We start from the raw sequence: 19,821 nt of genomic DNA on the forward strand, positions 1-19,821 counted from the left end.
AGGGGGGAGGGAAGGAAATATGTTATTTTATTTATATTTTTAATTTGTTTAAAGTATATTCATTCTTTTAATAATCTCTTTTTATCCTGCTGTTCCACCATTGTGGCTTCCTTTAACCCTTTCTACTGTCGGTTGTTTTTGATGGGGTATATGCATTTGCTTTGGACCTTCTATACAGTACATTTAAGTAGTTTCAGTGTGTCTCCAAAACACTTCTTTAGTATTTTTTGCATCTTCCTTGAGTTTTTTTTGGGTTTTGCTTTTTAGTTTAATTGAGGTTTTATTGTTTCTGCAAGGGTATCAAGTGCATTATGATCATTGCTTCAGAGTGTTTTTCAGGACCTTTTGAAATAGGTCCTATGCATCACTCAAGATCCTGTTAAGAACTTTACTCTTGTAAGCAGCTTAGCTAGCTAATCCACAAGGCAGTCATTGGAAAAAGTATTTAAAGATCCAGTTTCAGGACCACATTTGCAAAGGGAACACTTTACCTTTCTCTTAGTTACTGTGCACTTTAAGTTAAAAAAATTGTCAAAACTTAGGTTACAATTTAAAAGTCTAGTTTCTGGTGACGGTGATGTATGAGGGGAAAAATTTTAACTACTTGAGCAAATGAAGATAAAGTCTAAATAAGTTGTTAATAAATAGAAATCTTACATTTGCTAAGGTGCATGAATGTAGTAAACACCTAGGGAAAATTAAAGGTTATGGGCCAACAGAAGGCAAGGTAAAGTCTGTCAAATTATATGTGAACTGTAGTAAAGAAAGCCAAAAAAGACTGAGAGATTGAGGAAATACTTGTTAATAGCATACAAGTGAGTTTTTTCACCTTCTCATGACACACAAAATAGAGGCACAATAAGAAAGTTTGAGGCTGCAAATTTCAACACATGTAGATTTTTTTTTTTTCATGTGGCATACTTGAATGGAGAAACTCGCTACTATTGTACTGGCAGAAGACAGATGTAAAAACAGCATCAAAAGTCATTCTAAAGACCTTCTAAAAATAATGAAGATAGTCCAAGGTACAGAATGACAGATCACTGTAGTCTGGGAAATATGTTTGTCCTATTCTTTGCTTGTTTTTCTTCTGGGTATCTTCTATGGGCTACAATGACCACATATAGTATACTCTGCTTCTCAGCTGATTAAGTACAGCTGCTGTTATATTCTTACAAGACTGTCCTCATTAAACTAATCTGTCTCAGTGATCTGTGCATTATAGGCACCATAAATATTTCTGGGATATTATGGTCCAAATGTATAGAATTTGCTTACTAAATGAGCCTTCAGGTTGTATGTTATGTTACGGTGGAATTCTGTACCGCAGCGAATGTTAATAGACCCAGCCAAATATCTTAGGGGATAAAACTTTAACTTTACTGTAAGGTTAAAAGTTGTTGACTTATTACCCTCAAATGCAGTTTGTTACTATTTTTACTTCAATTTGTCATCATGTTGTTATGGATTTTCAAACGAGCATATTGCTTCCCAGTCTTCATAACACAGATAGTTCTGATGCTACAAAGTGCCAAGATTGAGGTTTCAGTTGCAGGGTTTAATTGACCTTGCTTCTCTGTGTCATGTTGTTATGCAATTATATATGTGTGTGTGTATTTATATATGTATCTCTACTACCTCTATATATAGTTAGATAGGTAAAAATAGAAATTACATCGTTTTAAATAGTGTGTTAAAAATTATATACCTATTTTTAAACTGTAGTCACACTACATTCTTTCCAGGGAAAGCAACGGTCACCTTCCTTTCACATAGACCCCTGTCATGTTACTGTCTTCCAGTTCCCCAAACTGGTCATTGTACCAAAACGATTCTGCATAGTGCTATCTTTTGCATAGTCCAAAATAAATTCCAGTGTTGGATGTTTACAAGAATGTCTTGGTACTATTGTTTATTTCTGCTTAAGGGACTGATAAGATTGGCATTTGCTTGAAATCCCATAGACAGCACCATCACACACAGAGCACGGGAGGCTACAGATGGTTTGAATAATGGATATCCTGAATGCAGCAACTTTCACCTTTCTTTTCTTTTGATGGTACCTTGTGCCCATCAGTTGTCAGAGGGGAGGGGGCAGGGGTCCTGCTCTTCTGCTCTTACTGTGAGATTAATTTGTTTTATCTTGATCCTAAAATGCCCCCATGAGGAGAGCAACTCAGTTTTCTTCATAATTTCCCAGATGTTTCTGTAATAAGATTCCATCCGACTCCTAAACATGGCTGAAGAGTTTTTCACTGTACAGGTTTGAGTGTGAAGACCCTAATATGAGGAGGCCTGGGCTCTACTGCAGAATCTGGAGCAGTGTGCCCTGTAGAGCAAACAAATTTCTTCCCCCTCCCAGCAGTGTCTGACTTTGTTTAAGCTACCTTATCTCCATCCCACTTAGTTCCTTCTTCCATTTTCTTTAACTGGGCAGTCTGTTCAGAAAGCTCTTCAGATTTCATTTGTCCTTTTGTTACAACCCATTATCTTCTTAGCCAGTCTCCTTGTCCAGCCAGCCTCTCCCTAGCTGTAGCTTGGTATTCAATCTGTTGAGGTGGTTTTTTTAGCTCTTATTCTGTAGAATCATTGACCCTTGCTAAATCAGAGTTTCAAGCTTCCTTCCTAAATTCCTTCTTCAGTCTCAGAATTAGTTTGTTTTCAGACCCAAGGTGGCTTCAGCAGGAGCCGTTCTTGGAAAAGATCTGTTCAACTCTGCTGGTACATGCTTGACCTGCATGGAGCTTCAGGAAAAGCAGCTGCTAAAATCTGAGTCTGAGTCGTGTGCAGCCTTGTAGCATGGGCAAAATAGATGGGGCACTTTTTTTTTTTTTTTTTTTTTTTTTTTTTTTAACCATCTTCTTCAAATCTATCTCTGAGATACAGGGCAGCATCTGCAAAATTTCAAGCCCTTAACCTTGCATCCCCTGCTTATTGAATTTCTAAATATGACTGGTTTTGCAAGTCTGAATATTTCAGGCAACTTTGATTTTTAGCAAAATAACCATCTTTGCCTGGCGCTTCTCATGATTGATTATATTAGATGAGAGTAGATTTGAGTACATGTACTATCAATGAGACCTACATAGAGCTTTCCTGAAATGAGGTATGAATTCTGTGTCTGATATTTCCCAAAAGTAAGGCTACTTGTGTGTTTTCTCTTATGTATGTTTCTGAAGATGATAATGTACCTCTGTATTAATTTGAGTTATTTTGATGACAGTAGTGATGTTTTGAAGGAGATGTAATTTTTTAAAAATATTGACTTTGTTATATGTTATAATGTTTTAACATGTATTTTTTGTGTATTGACAGAGATACAAAACATACTGTCAGTGCAAAACAAACTAAGAATGTATTGCAGTTTAGTCCATAAAAATGAAATGTATACTTTCTTTTTTGTTTTAGTTTTGTTGGAAACTGTGAAATTGATTTGGAGATCAAGAGATACTTCTGCAGAGCTGGTGTGAAAAGTATACAGGTGAAATTCAATTTTTTTTTTTTAATTATTTTTATATTGTGTCATCACTGATTCATTATTTTCTGATGGAATTGTTTATAAGAAAGAACGAGTAATTGTGTAGTTTTGTTGCTTACTATTTTTTCTCAGTTGCATAATATTGATATTGCATAATAATTTCAGTAACATGACTTAGCTGAAAGGGTAAATTCCTTTTGGATGTAAAGCTGTTTTAAATTTATAACATTTTCTCCTGGAAAAGACAGATATAATTTCTCATCAAGCCAATGTCCATGTGATGTATAGGTTTGTAAAGGGAACATGGAGCTTAAAATTTTGTTTCACTTAATATTTCAGTGTTAGATGCAACTATTAGTTTATATGCAATTATTATTAGTAGCCTTGCCTTCCGATATTGTTTCTCAAATTTTCTTAACTTTCTGATAACGGATATCTAATGAGGAAAAATAGTATGCTTTTTCTGTCTGTCTGTGTCTTGACATACCTGTAAGCATTTACCTACTTTTGTTCTAGTACCTGTGGATGCCATTATATTGGTTTGGGCCACATTTGTTTACATTGAGCTATATAAATAAACTACTTCATATTTTTAGCAAAATTACTGCTAACATGATGCATCATCATGTAGATGAATGTAATGAATTTGCAATCCTATTTAGTGCCTGTGTTAAATTTATTGGTTTTGGATGACGTGTAAAGCTATATATATGTAAAACTCTTCCATAATCAAGAATTTGATGAATTAGAAGTGTAAGCATTGCCAGTGAATTTTATTTAAAACTTGAACTAAAGTCAATTCTGTTGCCTTTTTTTTCCTCCCCTTCCACAGATCCATGGCACTATGAGAGTTATCCTGGAACCACTAATTGGCGACATGCCCCTAATTGGAGCACTATCTCTTTTTTTTCTTAGAAAACCTGTAAGTACTTTTATCTCTGTTTCTACTCTTTTTAGAGTGCCGATGACAGTAGTCAGAAAATGATGGAGCAGAAATTAAGCAGCAGAAGGAAAGAATTTGGGAAATTGCTACCATTTGGTTGAACTTTCCCAGAAAAATAGTGGACAAATTTTATGAATAGTAGAAGATACCAAGATGAATAGTAATTACCTTGGAATTATGAAGTGTGTTTTGTCAAAGCTGTCCATTTTTCTTACAAATCCTCTGGATAAGGGAAGATCGACAGATACCACCTGGGTTGTTTGTATGAAAGCTTTTGTTGCCCCATCCCTGGAAGCATTCAAGGCCAGATTGGATGGGGCTCTGAGCAACCTGATCTGGTTAGCGATGTCCCTGCTCCTGCAGGGGGGTTGGACTAGATGACCTCTAGGGGTCCCTTCCAACCCAAAACATTCTATGATTCTATGATTCTCATGACAGTCTGTAGGCGAACATGATCTAAGTTAAAATTCCACAAAATCTGTGCAAGGTTGTTTTGAAAACCATGCTGGTGTTACCAAAAATTAAAATCAGAATGCATGTATAGAGATTACCCACTACAATGATTGGATTTTTATCCTAGATAACAGGTGGGCAATTTCCATTACCGTAAGAGCGAAACAAAGGTAAGCCAACAAGGTCTTGCTGGTATGAAAAGAGTATAGCTAGACTGGCATGTGTAAACAAGAGGATGACACACAAGATGCTTTCAGTTTTAGGCACAGCGTTTCAACAAAGTTACTGACCGGTTGGAGAGTGTCCAAAGTAGGGTGATGAGAATAAGCTAGACCTTTGGGGACAGACCAAAAGAATGGGAATTGTTTCGTTTAGAGAAGACTGAAGAGAATGTGTTCTTCAAAAATTTGAAAGGCTCTTGCAGAAACGAAACATGCAATCTATTTTGCATATCCATGGTAGATAGGAAAAAAAAAAAAACTGCAGCAAGGAAGATTCGGTGTGGACAAGGGGGATGAGGGAAGGCCTGAATGGTAGTAGTAGTGAAGAGCTGTAATGGGCTGCCTGAAGACACTGTGACTCTCTGTCACTGATGTCTCTTCAGAGCAGATTGGACCTGCATCCATTAGGACTGACGTAGGTATAGCTCTTCCAGAACCATTCACACAAATGGGCTCTTGAGGTTGTATCCAACCTAGTGAGTCTTCTTGAAGGTGAGCTCCTGGGCATTCTAACTGGCCTTACCTAGAAGGGTTGACCATGACTTAATAAGAGTCAAAATACTTCTTAGTAATTAAAAAGAAGTTTAAGTTTAAATAATATAATTACGTACAAACTGAAATTACCTTCAAGGTATTATAGCATTTGTATAGGATTCTACTGTGTTTTACCACCTTTTTTTGTAGAAGTAACTGATTTCTTTATCTAAATGAAACTACAGTACACTTTAGAAATCTTTCCTAGTGTTCCCCGTTCTTTACTACCTAAACAATAATGCAAGTGGCTTGGGATTTTTTGGCTCAGCGAGTATCAATTTGTATCATGGAGTCTGGGACCAAAAGCATGTGCATTCTTGCAGGATTCAGTAATGTTGTAGTCACTCCAGACATCTTTAAATTCTCTTGAATTAAGAGAATTAAAGAGAATGAGTCTTAGCTCACTGAAGAGGAAGAAAACTTCTGCATCTGAGTAATTCAAAGAAAATGAGTTAAGGACAGTTTTCTGAGGCCACAAACTTCTCTGAATTTTGGCCTATCACCAGTTACCTGATGGTTACTTTTCACGAGAAGCTGTCTTGCCTTTTCATGCGGAAGTGAAATACAATCTTTTTAAAATACAGTAAATATGAAGTTTGAAACTAATACAGTTTTTGAAAGCTGGGAACCTGGGTGGTGTAGACATACAATCTCAGTTCAAGGCTTTTGTCTACATTAAAATGATAGATGTATGTCATTGAAGTTTGTGCTATGATAAGGCACTATAGATAGTGGATTGTTGCACTTTGGAGTGATTGTTTCACTTCAAAAGCTGTAGCCTGACTCTCGCAGGTAAGATTGGCTGACAAGCACTGGTATGTCTGTTGGTGACTTGGTGCAGCATTAGTAGAAGAACAGAGGATAGATAGCAAATGTATTTTTCAGTGTCTGAAAGTAAGTAACAAATACTCTATAGTTTTAATTGAATTAAATCTTATAAAATATGACAGTAATTCTAGTCTTATGTTTTACTACTTCCAGGAAATTTCTTTTTTAATCTACAGATGCCTCAAGAAATGTTGCAAAGTCCATACAGCAATCTTATTTTAGAAACATATGCAGGAGAACATAATACACATTGCACACTTGTGGGTGGAAAATTCTTTGATGTTGTATATGTGTGTGTAAAGCAGTTTCAGCGATTTGAAGTTTGATACTGCTTTTACTAAGTATCAGTAAGAGAGCTTAAGAGAAAATGTGAACATCATGGAAATTCTTATGCTACGCAGACTTCTTTAAAGGAATTAATTGTTTCCATCTCTTACTTGGAAGTTGGAAGTCTGTTTTCCATTGGAAGCTCTTGTTTCTTGGATATGTTCTAATTAAACAGGAAAACTTGTGATGTCCAGATTTAACAGTTTCAGACAATGCTAGGCCATAAATTACAAGTATATGGGTTTAGGCACTTTGAAACAGTCTCAGATTGATCATCTTGGTTTCCTCAGCAGTCTGCAACTCTAAAAGGTTGATCTGGTTTTCAAGGTTTGAGGGGTGGGAGTGAATTCTTTACTTCAGTGGCTTTAGAAGGTATGTTGTTATTTTCTTCAATGAAATCAGATTCTTGTAACACAATTCTTTTGAACAACTGTCCTATGATAAATTTTTCCTAACTTGTTGAAAAGATATGTTTGTATGAGTGTTTATGTATGGCCTAGGAAAAACTTATGGTGTTCCTTGCATCATTTATGTGGCTTGTTTCATCTGTCTAGAGAAACCATGTGTGCTTGGGTAGAGGGAACGTAGACTTAAATCTTCGTAAAACACGCAAGAATTTGGAACTGTTTTGTGGATAATTTAGAGGGGTTTTGTAAAAGTGAAGTAGCTCATGCAAAACTGATAAAATGTCTTATTTGGGAAGGGTTGGGGAGGTACATTGGGATGAACCAAGTTTGGATTTCCACACAGTTCTTTGAAGCGAGTTTAAACGTTAGGAGATGCCTGGGTAAGTTTTGTCTCATTTTTACCCTCTGGCTGAGCAGTATGAGTGTAGGGCATCTGTTAATGTTCATGTTTATGCTAACAGACTACGCAGGGCCCTGACAAGGATTGAACACTGCCTTATGGTAGTCTGCACTGTGTAATTGTTAGCATACTCTCTGATATTATTTTGCTATTTAGTGCTCTCCCAAACAATTTCCAGAGTCAGTACAGTGCACAGCTCATTACAGGGATCATCCAAGAAACAAGTTAAATGCAAACACTGTGTTTTAGAGGAGCAGGGAGAAGAGTTCAGCTGTGTGGACACAGGCTTCACATTTTCTTCTACAGGGATGACCTTTGTGTTGTAGATGTGATTCTTGTTGTCTCTCAGTTCTGTTTTGTATTCCCTGCGAAAGAAGCCAGTGTACAGTCCTTGGGCAGAAGCTGTTCTGACACACTGGGTGCTGGAGCCATGACCTGATGCAGCACGTCTGGGCTGTTCTCCTGGGGTACCCCTGCAGCTCCTGCTTCTGTGTTGCTTTCTAGGGAGAGGTAGGAAAGCTGGCAGGGCGTAGGGAGGGAGAGATCAGCAGCAGGGCTGCTCATAAGCAGTTGCCAACACTTCCTGTGCTTCCCGCTCCCAGCATTATGCTCTGGTAGTATTTGTCTGAACCTTTAACTTGTGGTATTCCCAGATACCTCTCCAGTCGGCTTTTAGCTCCAGAACCTGTGCCCAGTCCTTTCTGTCCCTGACACATGCTAACTGCTGTGCACTTGCTAAGCGTTTACCTCAGACAACTTGGACCTGAGATAGTAAACTGAAAATACATCAAATGAAACACCTTTCATTTGTGGTCAGTAGCTTTCTGAACATGTCACTTTGGGAAAGACTTTGAGAGTGATTTTGTCTGTACTCCTACCCCCATGCCACTTTATTAGGGCTCTGGTTGACTTAGTGGGACAAAAAAGGATGAGGAGTGGAATATGAAAACTAAAAAGTCAACCCCTCCCCAAAAGTATTCAGTTACAAAAATATTAAAAGTATTTTTCAGCCTCCTTTCATTTAAAAACCAAGCTAGTTAGTGGTCAAGGTCCGAACAAACTTAAGGGTGGATTGTTCAAAATATGTATGTTTGAATCTAGTTATTCCTTAATTCTGACAGTTACACATCGATGTTTAGTTTCTGCAAGCAGACTTCTCTCCCCACTGCGGTGTATCTTCGTGGTGTTTATTTTTTTAAGTTCTGTAGCAAAATGTAAAATAACGCTTGTTATAGCAATAAGCAAGTTCTGTCCTCTTACTAGAGAGCAAGTGGCTGCAGACAAGGAGAGCTTTTCTTCAATATTTTTGTTAGAAGAAAAGAGGAATTAACTGGCAGCTAGCATAAGATTTTGTTCTCATATTTTCCAGTCTAAAGTAACTGGCAACAATTCTTCTTGCTCCGTATCATCTGTTTTCTGGCCTTGATGACTATATAAGGCAACACTGCCTAAATTAATAGTTCCGAACATACTTGTTTAATGAGTTTACCAGTCTTGCATTTGTGAGTAATGCATGAAGTTTTTGATGCTGCAAGAGTTCTTATTCTGTATGAAACTTTTAAAATACTGTATTTTGTTGTGAAGAAGGTACTAAATGTTTCATCAGCTTATAAAATATGTCCAAATATGAAAGAGATTTCAAGAGAGAGAAATATATGCATTCTAGTGTTTTGAAGTTGTCTTTTAAATCTCTGAGCTTCAATGCTAGACAGAAGTTAGTACTGTGTAAGTAGTCAGGATTTATATTTAGCATATGTTCTGCTTCTCTAAGGGTAGTTATCTTATACTTTTAGAACAAAATATCGCATAACTGTTTTGATTTTTGCTTCAGTTACAAAGTGTATATGGCTTATAGCTGTACTGCAAATTGGTAATTTTCAAAAGCTTGTTCAGTGGCATACTTAATATTGATGGTGTGTCCTAACCCAACCCTTTTCTCTTAAAAAAGCACAACCACAACCAAACAACAAACCCAAAGCAACAGAACAGACACATGAAAATACCAATATTATTGTTCTAAAAAAACCAATAGCTGGATGTCCTCCAGGAAAAGTGGGCAACTCTTCCAAAGCTCTCATTTTTATATTCACGCTTTAGCCTTCCACTTGCTGACTTGAGCACTGCTCTCCCTCTACTCACTTTACAGATTGGGTCTGTCCTGTAGTTTTTGATTTGTTTATTATTGGTTTAGTTTCATTTAATATTGGCTGCCTTTGGAAAATACAGTGCTGGATGTCATTTTCAAAATTATCAGTGCTGATGAAAATCACTCAAAAGGAATGCTTGTACCAAAAACGTTCCCTAGTGAAATGGCTGGGGAAAAAAAAAGAGTATTTATGTAGAATGCAGAAGTATGTTCTCTTGATTTGCTTTTAGTTGATCAAAAATGCCTTCATACCATATGAGACTGCCAGTATCTTTGCTTCAAAACTTTTAAAGGGGTTCATGGAAAGCTTGGATAAATTCTGAAGCATAGGTACTGCTATAATAATGTTTGTTAAGAATTAGTCTTGTTGCTTATAAAGTCAAAGTGATTTGCACAGTTACTTTGTATACATATAATTTGCTATAACTTCTGTTATTTTTTATTTTGATAGTTTATGGAAAGCTTTAAGGGCTATCATGGTTGGTGGTTGCACAATACCATATCTTCTCTCCCTGTGCCCTCCCACTGAGTGGTGTTGTCTCTCCTATACTGGTGTTGAAACTTCTGCTCCTGAAGGAAGCTGGTTAAGGGACATAAGCTGGCAGAATATTAAACACAAGAAGAAGTGACTGGTTTCCTGTCCTTCAGATGTATTTTAGCAACTTGAGCTGGCTTACTAAGGAGTCAGGGGAGTGTCAGTGCAAGTGTGAGGGTGTGAACAGACAGGCAGGGCTGGCTGGTGGAAGGGCAGAAAGCAGCAGAAAGTAGAGGGAATCCTCTTGAACTGTAGCTTTGAGTAGTTGACGCTATGGGGAATAGCAAGGTGCGCTGGATTTTTGTAAGACCCAACTGTGATCCTTCTTCTGGTCACCTTAACTCAAAAACTTGCCTGCTCTCTCTCTTACTCCCACAACTAATACATTTTATCTCTGTAGCAATTGTCACACTTAAATCTTTAGACAGCTATCGCTGATAAATTTACTACTGTTAAACACAGTTCCTGTGCAGAGGTATGCTGTGTTTCCTATAGCAGTGATGAAAAATGATGTGATTTGTACTGCTGTGGAATTGTACAGTCAAGCCTTGTTTGCGAGGCTGAGTTTATTACATGTTTACTGGGGAAATACACTGGATAACGTTACTTATTAAATTACTATAATAATGTTAGCACTTTAGCATTGCAATGGTAATGGGCTACGCTCTACTAGCAGACAAGTTGTACTATATTTCTGCATGACCATTCACAAGTAACAGAACAGAGCATGTTAGTCTCCTATATAATAAATTTCTGAGAAGAAACACAACTTATCCCATGGAATTCTGTCATCATGCCCTGTAGCAGACCTTAAATTTGTCCTGCAGAAATCATACTTTCATAACTCAATTAGCAGGAAGTTGTTCATCAGCATTTTAAAATACTTTGTGGCTTCTTTTCTGAGAATTAGTAGTGCTTATGGCAGCCAAATTGAGCCGCAAGGTTGGCAGTGTTCAGAGGCTGCCTTTTGTGCTGCTGTGAACTTCAGTAAAGGCCCTGTATATCCTACATTCCAGTACATTCTTTTCCTTTCGTAAAGGCATGTAGGGTATCGAGAACACCAAATATGTAAAAATGCTCATCGTTTTTTAGCCTACCTTTTCTTACAGGCTGCAGGGATATATAAGGTTTTTTTAAACTCGTTTCAAGCTACCACAGAAGAAATCACAAAAGAATAAATTGTGAATATCATAAAAATTATTTTTGGTGCAGAACTGAAGGCAGTAGTCAGTCACGCTTGCATGCCATACAACCAGTATAATTCCATGACTGAAGAAATTAGAAGAAATGAACTGAGCTGTTACTGTCTCTGATCAGAAGAGTAAAAGCTCAGTTACGTGATTAACTTTTAATAATGCCTCCTACTTGTCTATTACCTTCAGTGGTGTGTTGTACCAGGAAGTTTTAAAGGATCACTGCTTGCTGGACTTGTTTTTTTTCTATTGCACATAATAATAAATGGAAGCGTAAATTGCATCCTTACAATATTCTGTTTCTTGCATTCTAACACCAGGTGAATAAGTCTGTCCTATCAATTCTGTCTAATTTGTATTCCTTATTTTTCCTTAGTTAAAATACCAACTTCACAGGCTTTTGATCTTCACAGAGATTTATGAAGATTGTTCTATTACTGTTTGTTTAAACATATATGAACATTAGAATTATTCTTGTCTCTGCTGCTTATGCATCCTGACACTTGTTCTGTGTTGCATCTAACTTACTCAGGGATTTATCAAATTCATTAAGGTAGTAACAGATTGAAGTAGAGCTTTGTGTTTCCTGTGACATCTGCATGGCTATTTCCCTAACAGTGAATTTGAATAATATATGTTTATTCATTTGCATTATTTTGCTTTATCAACACTAAAATAAACACCTTGCATATTATATGCTCTTGACCTTTTTCATGGTCTCCTGAAATAGGAAAAGCAGTGTCATAATTAGCAAATTACTTTGTTTTGTTTTCCAGTTCTCTTTAACAGCACTTTTCCAGGTGATTAATAAGCATTACACATAACCAACTCTCTCCATCTCTTACATAGGAAGAATATATGGGAACTTCCCATTTCTCTTTTCTACAAGCTTTCTCTAGAATACGCTTTGGAAACTTTCCACTTTTCATGATGCTTCTGCCACTGTGTTATGCAAGTGAATTCCAATGTTGATGGGTTTGAGGGCTTTTTTTTTAAGCATATTTGACAAATACTCAAATAATATGAATAAAAGATATAAGGAAAGAAGGAAATAGCTAACACAGGAAAGCTCAATAAATATTTAAATATTTAGAAGTCATAGCTTATGCTGGGATTTCTACCATATAACATGATATACAATATGATTCTACATTATACGTGGTCTTGGTAGAACGTTTGATAAATTCCAAAATTACTCTGTGATGAGACCTTAAGTCAGCCAGGGTTTTGAGGTACCCCAAAACACTTTTAATCACTGGGTTTTCTTGTGGTTTAACCTGGCAGGCAGCTGAACACTACACAGCCGCTCTCTCACCTCCCCTACTTCCCCCCTCAGTGGGATGGGGCAAAGAAAAGGAAAAAAAGTAAAACCCATGGGTTGAGATAAAGACAGTTTAATAAAACAGTAGAGGAAAAGAGTAATAATAATAATAATAGAATATACAAAACAAGTGATGCATAATGCAATTGCTCACCACCCACTGACCAATGCCCAGCCCATCCCCAACAGTGATTGCTCTCGCCCTGGCCACCTCCACCCACTTTATATATTGAGCATGATGTCCTATTGTATGGAATAGCCCTCTGGGCCAGTTGGGGTCAGCTGTGCTGGCTGTCCCCCTTCCCAGCATCTTGTGCACCTGGCAGAGCATGGGAAGCTGAAAAAGGTCCTTGACTAGTCTAGGTACCACTTATCATCAACTAAACCATCAGGATGTTATCAACATTCTTCTCATACTAAATCCAAAACACAGCACTATGCCAGCTGCTAGGAAGAAAATTAACTCTATCCCAGCAGAAACCAGGACAGTATCCACTCCTTACTCTGTACCATCTATGTCATGTCCAGGTCCTACCTTTGCTAATACATTCCAATTAATCACCACCACCACTGTCTTTTGATATATACACACAGATATCGTTCCCTTAGTCTATGGGCCATCCCTATGAAATGTTTGTTGAGTTCATTTAGTCCATGACTTAGGCTCCATCTGTCATAACGGTCCTTCAGGGCAGGAGAGGTGGTGTGTGGTGTCAGATCGCATCATTGCACGCTGAATCCAGTTCTGGTTCCATTACCACTGCTGTACTTGCTCAGTTTCATGAAAATTCATTCTTCATTAATCTGGGTGATTCTTGCTGTAATGCTGTTGATACGACATACAGCAATCATAAAAGTAATGACATACAGTATTATACAGCAATTAATATCAGTTCATTGGCTGTTCTCACCCAAAATCAAATCCCCTTGAGGTACATACCGGATTTCCCTATCCTTCTGCATCACCCATCAAGTGGAGCCAGGTCCTTGAGCTAAAGCAGTCACGTGAATGGGTTTGCCTTTGCCTGAGGCAGGAATAACCCAGACTGTCTTCCTCAGCGTATTTTTTATATGCACTACAGGGACTTAATCCCCTTCTACAGTACTTAAGAGTTTTGACTGGGCAGGGCCAGCTCAATTGGCAGATCCCCTAGTGTTGACTAACCAGGTGGCTTTTGCTAAATGTGTATCCCAATGTTTGAATGTCCCACCATGCATTGCTCTCAATGTAGTCTTAAACAGTCTTTTACATCATTTAATTTTCCCAGATGCTGGTGCATGATAGGGGATGTGATATACCCACTCAATGCCATGCTTTTTGGCCTAGGTGTTTTGTAAAGGAGTCCCATTGTCTGTCTTGATTCTTTCTGGGGTGCTACGTTGCCATAGGACTTGCTTTTCAAGGTCCAGGATAGTGTTCTGAGTGGTGGTGTGGGGCATGGGATATGTTTCCAGCCGTCTGGTGGTTGCTTCCACCGTGGTGAGCACACAGCCCTTGCCTTGTTGGGTTTGTGGGAGCGTGATATAATCAATCTACCAGGCATCTCCATATTTATATTTCAGCCATCGTTCTCCATACCGGAGAGGCTTTAACCACTTGTCTTTCTTGATTGCAGTGCACATTTCACATTCATGAATAACCTGTGCAATAGTGTTCATGGTCAAGTCCATCCCTTGATCATCAGCCCATCTGTATGTTGCATCTCTTCCTTAACGGCCTGAGGTGTCATGGGCCCACTGAGCTATAAATATTCACCCTTGTTGCCAGTCCAGATCCACCTGAGCCACTTCAGTCTTAGCAGCCTGATCCACCTGCTGGTTATTTTGATGTTCCTCAGTGGCCCGACTCTTGGGTACATGAGCATCTACATGATGCACTTTTACAAGCAGGTTCTCTACCCGGGCAGCAATATCTTGCCACAATGTGGCAGCCCACTCTCCCCGGGCAGCAATATCTTGCCACAATGTGGCAGCCCAGATGGGTTTGCCTCTGTGCTGCCAGTTGCTCTGCTTCCGTTGCTGTAACCACCCCCACAGGGCATTTGCCACCACCCATGAGTCAGTATAGAGATAAAGTACTGGCTGTTTTTCTCTTTCAGCAATATCTAAAGCCAGCTGGATGGCTTTCACCTCTGCAAACTGACTCGATTCACCTTCTCCTTCAGCATTTTCTGCAACTTGTCATGTAGGACTCCATACAGCAGCTTTCCACCTCCAATGCTTTCCCACAATACAACAGGATCCATCAGTGAGCAGGGCATATTGCTTGTCATTTTCTGGCAGTTTATTATACAGTGGGGCCTCTTCAGCACGTCACCTCCTCCTCTGGCGATACTCTGAAATTTTTGCCTTCTAGCCAGTCCATGATCACTTCCAGGATTCCTGGGTGATTGGGGTTTCCTATTTGAGTCTGTTACATGATTAGTGCAACCCGCTTACTCCACGTAGCATGAGTTGCATGATGTGTCCGGGGACCCTCCCTTTCTAAACAAGTTTTCGCTTCCAAGTCTTCTTCCTGTGTATAGGGGCGACTGGTACTGGTATGGGTTGGTTCCCTGGTTCAGCTGCAGTGCCTGTGGCTGGGGTTGGAGTAGCCGCAGTGCCTATGGCCTTGTCGTTGGACCCAGAGACCTTCTCTTCCACTTGCAGGTATTGAATAGTGTTGAACAGGGCTCAGTAGGCATGGGCCAGGACCTAGCACATTGCAGTGATTTGTGTCTCCCTAAAATTTCCAGGGTGACAGCATACTTCTTCCAAATATTCTACTAATTTTTCAGGATTCTGCGCTTATTCAGGGGTGAAGTTCCAAGACACTAGAGGTGCCCACTGTCCGAGGCATTTGCACATGCTACCCCAAACACTCTGCCATTCATAACTACCAGCCCTGGGGCAGATCTCTGGATGGTATTCTTATATTGCTTACTAACCTTGGACAAAACTGAAACAATATTCCAAACAAATACCAGTAGATATATCTTAACTATCTGAGGATGTTAAAGGTACTGAAAAGTTATTGTAATGAAGGGGGAAACATCATACAAGAAGGTAGTGACAGTGCCATTCTGTATTTCCTCCACAAAAAACTTCTCAGACGAAGATGTATAATTGCTAATTTTCTCCGCGAGATGGTACCCAAAGTACAGTAAAGACTCCGGTATGAAACCCAAATACCGGATAAAGCTCAAGGTCAGTGTTTTAGTAACAAGTCTCCCAAGCAAAAGATTGCTAATCACTGCAGAGCACAGCCAACTGCAAAAATCAACACCAACTTTTAACATGTACAGCAAAAAAAGGAGCATGGTGCAGGTCAGATAAACCAAGATTGAGAAGAGATGAATCAATACTACGAGCCACAACTGTTAAAAGATATAAATTCCTTAATAAGCTCTGGATGATCTATCATTATCTCAAACCCTTCGAGCCCCATGTTGGGCACCAAAAAGGACTGTCGTGGTTTAACCTGGCAGGCAGCTGAACACCACACAGCCACTTGCTCACTCCCTCCCCCCGCCCTCAGTGGGATGGGGGAGAGAATTGGAAAAAAAAGGTAAAACCCATGGCTTGGGATAAAGGCAGTTTAATAAAACAGTAGAGTAAAAGAGTAATAATAATAATAACAATAACAGAATACACAAAACAAGTTGATGCACAGTGCAATTGCTCACTACCCACTGATTGATGCCCAGCCTGTCCCTGAGCAGCTATTGCTGTCCCCCAGCCACCTCCCCCAGTTTATATGATGAGCATGACGTGATAAGATAAGAAATACCCCTTTGGGCCCGTTGGGGTCAGCTGTTCTGGATGTGCCCTGTCCCAGCTTCTTGTGCATCTGGCAGAGCAAGGGAAGCTGAAAAAAAAAGTCCTTGACTACTCCAGGCACTAAATCCAGACCACAGCACTATGCCAGCTACTAGGAAGAAAATTAACTCTATCCCAGACAAAACCAGGAGAAACACAAAAATGGTAGGGTAGGTTTTAAAACAGATCTCAACTCTAATGTTTGAGTCGAAGTAAACTAGTAAAGTTTGAAAACTAGTTTTGAATGTTTTTCCATGTGGGGTCCTTGCTCCCTTGCAAGAAAGGCTAAGGGAAGGCGTTCCATCCGTGCCCTTGCTGCATTGCTGCTTGCACTGTGTCCCCCTCACTCTAACCGCTGCTCTGCTCGTAGGTTCAGCTGCTCTCAGGAGAGGTGTATTTCTGGCTCTTAACTAGATGGTGCCCCAATCAGACATCCAGTAGCCTAGTACGGAGCAGCTAGCAGCCTTTCTTATCTTCATTTCCCCCGCCTACTGTGGACAGCTTCAGTTTGAACTCATCATATTAGTAGTCCTTTGTGCGTGTTAGTAGTTCCAAACTTTATTTAACTGTGGGTCTGCCTCATCAGATCACAGCCCTTTTGCTACCTTTATCTCTGGCTCAGGGCCTAAACCAACAAGCCTAGGACAGCCCATGAGCACGAGCTTTGGACCAAGTCCATATATAAATGTAGATGTGTTTTGTTAGTGGAATAGCAGGTGCAATAACAGAGTCACTGTACCCTATGAGTGCAAAGATGTCTGGTCAAGTTTTAGCTATTAAAAATGTTGGACAATCACTGGTTCCCCAAATAAAAATTTTATGTTCCTTTCCTCCACCTTACAGAAGAAAGTACTTTCAGGGGTAAGAAGGATTTGTGTCTTGGTGTGAGTACACTGTAGCATGTGTTGCATTAGTTCTTAGTACAGAGCCTTGGTAAGACACAAATTTCTTGGTTTTCAGGGAGGAAACATAGTTTGCTTTCACTGGTCTGAGCAGTGGAAGAACTGAAAGAGCTTTGAGTAACATGACACATGTACTGCTTCATTGGAAAGTGTAACTGGTGTCTGAAATCTCGCTCTAGCCCAGGGAGCTGCCTGTTAACAGTCTGTGCAAGGCACGTCACCTCTCTCGGTTGCAACGTGTCATGGAAAGACACCACATCGTTTCTGGCTCCTGGCAGAGTTTCACTCAGTGACAAATCCTGAACACAGTCTTTCCAGTGGCCTGTCAGTTCTGCCACAGAGAACCAGCTGGCATTCCCTACATTTAGCCAAACTAAGAGAATTATGCATTGCTCAAGCTGGTGACAGAGAAGGAAATCATATTGTTGAGCTATTTTGGAGATTTATAGGCCAAAACTTTTTTTAAAGTATGGAATTTTTTATATTCGGTGCTTCAAATGATGATTCATCAACTGGCAGTCTTTTGCTTCCTCCCTTTTTCTCCATAGGGCTCTTCAGTTTGACAAGGTGGTGGCATTGCTTTAACTTACTGTCAGAACCACAGGTTAGGGGATCTTTCTCCTCTCTAGCAAGTCACGATACGGTAATGCCCAAAATGTAGAATGAAAATCCTTGTTGTTTGACTGGACTGTGACTGAAAGGGCTCCCTCTTGAGTATCAAGCAATGCATAGATCTGACTGTTTTCTTCTCTCTCTCCTGTGAGTTTGTCTGCTGTCAGTGCTGTTTCCATACTACTGCAAGTATAAGCCTTTTTGCCTGAACTTGGTGGTGCTTTTTGGAAAACTCGTCTTTTCTTACGTTACAAAGGGGCATCTTAATGCTGGAGTCTGATCAAGTTTGGAAGCCAAAAGTACAGACTGGAAACAACCTTACTGAGAGGAATGTGGGAGGTGGGGTGGAAGAACACCAAACCCTAAAAAAACATGAAAAGAAAAAAGCATCTGTCACTAATATATGTAGAGTAAGATTAGAGAGTGTGTGCTACTGCAGTGATACCAGCGTGCTTCATTTGTGCTGGGCTCTTCTGGTAGAACTAGAAAGGAAGCACTGTGGTGGGCAAATCAGCAAATCTTGTCTGCAAGGAGAACTTACCTTCAAAGCTCAAGTAGTTAAAGCTTGATTTATGCCAGGAGTTTGAAGGCTCATATTCCTTCCAAAACATTTCATGGCTTAAGATTTATTTGCAAAGCTCTTCTAATAATCCTATAAAGTGCTTAGCCTTAGTAATGTGTTTTTTTTTTTTAATTTCTTAGCTCCAACTTTGAATGGAAAAGGATTTGTCTTGAGCATTTCTGAAATTGACCTCTCTCTTTGTAATTATTCCTGTACAATAGGTGGATGAATAGAAGTTTCTGATATGATGTATACTATTTGCATTTCTTGTCTAAAAGGCCACTCTTAATAGCACTATCTTTTTCAGTTTCTTTGTATAATTATTTATCACATGCTTCACAGTCTAAGGATTGATGACAGAATGAATTGGTAGCTTTGGTTTCGAGAAGAGGTGCGTAATAATCAAAGTATTGATAGTGAGGTTGTACCATAGGCACTGTATGTGTTTCATATACTGTGTTGCAACCTTTTGAAATATTTTTTGGTCACAGAAATTGAAAATCTTTCCATTCTCAGTGGTATCTCACAGGTTGTTCTTTGTTTTGTTTTGGGTTGTGGCAGTTAATGCAGAAACCACTATGATATATGTTGCAGTCTAGTGCAGGAGATGTTTCTCAATGCTGAATTTCAACATGCATTATGTTGCTCAATTCATTTAATTCGGTTCAGTCTATTTAGGAGAATGCACTGTCATGTTAACTGCTGTATGCAGTACACTAAACAAAGCATGAGAAAATCAGAAGGAAATGGAAATATTTTCTCAATTTCTATTTATGCTGAAAACATCAGTATGTAAAACTGTTAAATATGGGATGCGGGTATGAACACCTTAGGACCATTTTTTTTAGGTATTTATGGTGTGTATTTGCCTTCTAATTTGCCCATGAATAATGAAAAAGGGAATAAATCATGTAATAAACTGCGTTCTTCCTCTTAAAACAGTATAAAATTACTTCTGCCAGAGCCTTGGTAGCCTACATAGATTTTTAGTGTGATGTAATGTAATGTCAAAACTTGTGATTAGAACATGAGAACCAGCCTGAAAGCACAAATTGTGGTTATTCTTACCAGCTACTACCAAGCTACTTGTATGTTCTGTTACTTCAACATTTGTGTGTTTGCAGGATTGAGGAGGGAGTACAAACCCAAAGTTATTCATGC

General features: G+C 39.1%; 1 protein-coding gene across 1 annotated transcript in view; it reads left to right on the plus strand.

Annotated features, from left to right (window-relative positions):
- ESYT2 (extended synaptotagmin 2) overlaps window positions 1–19,821 on the plus strand; it is a 73,092-nt gene that overhangs the window by 16,058 nt on the left and 37,213 nt on the right. The window contains exons 5-6 of the mRNA XM_035888404.1: window positions 3,409–3,481; window positions 4,311–4,400. Coding sequence (XP_035744297.1) covers window positions 3,409–3,481; window positions 4,311–4,400 — 163 coding nt within the window. The remainder of the gene's footprint in view (window positions 1–3,408; window positions 3,482–4,310; window positions 4,401–19,821) is intronic.

This window comes from Egretta garzetta, unplaced genomic scaffold (genome assembly GCF_000687185.1).
Source record: "Egretta garzetta isolate BGI_Z169 unplaced genomic scaffold, ASM68718v1 scaffold181, whole genome shotgun sequence".
NCBI lineage: Eukaryota > Metazoa > Chordata > Aves > Pelecaniformes > Ardeidae > Egretta > Egretta garzetta.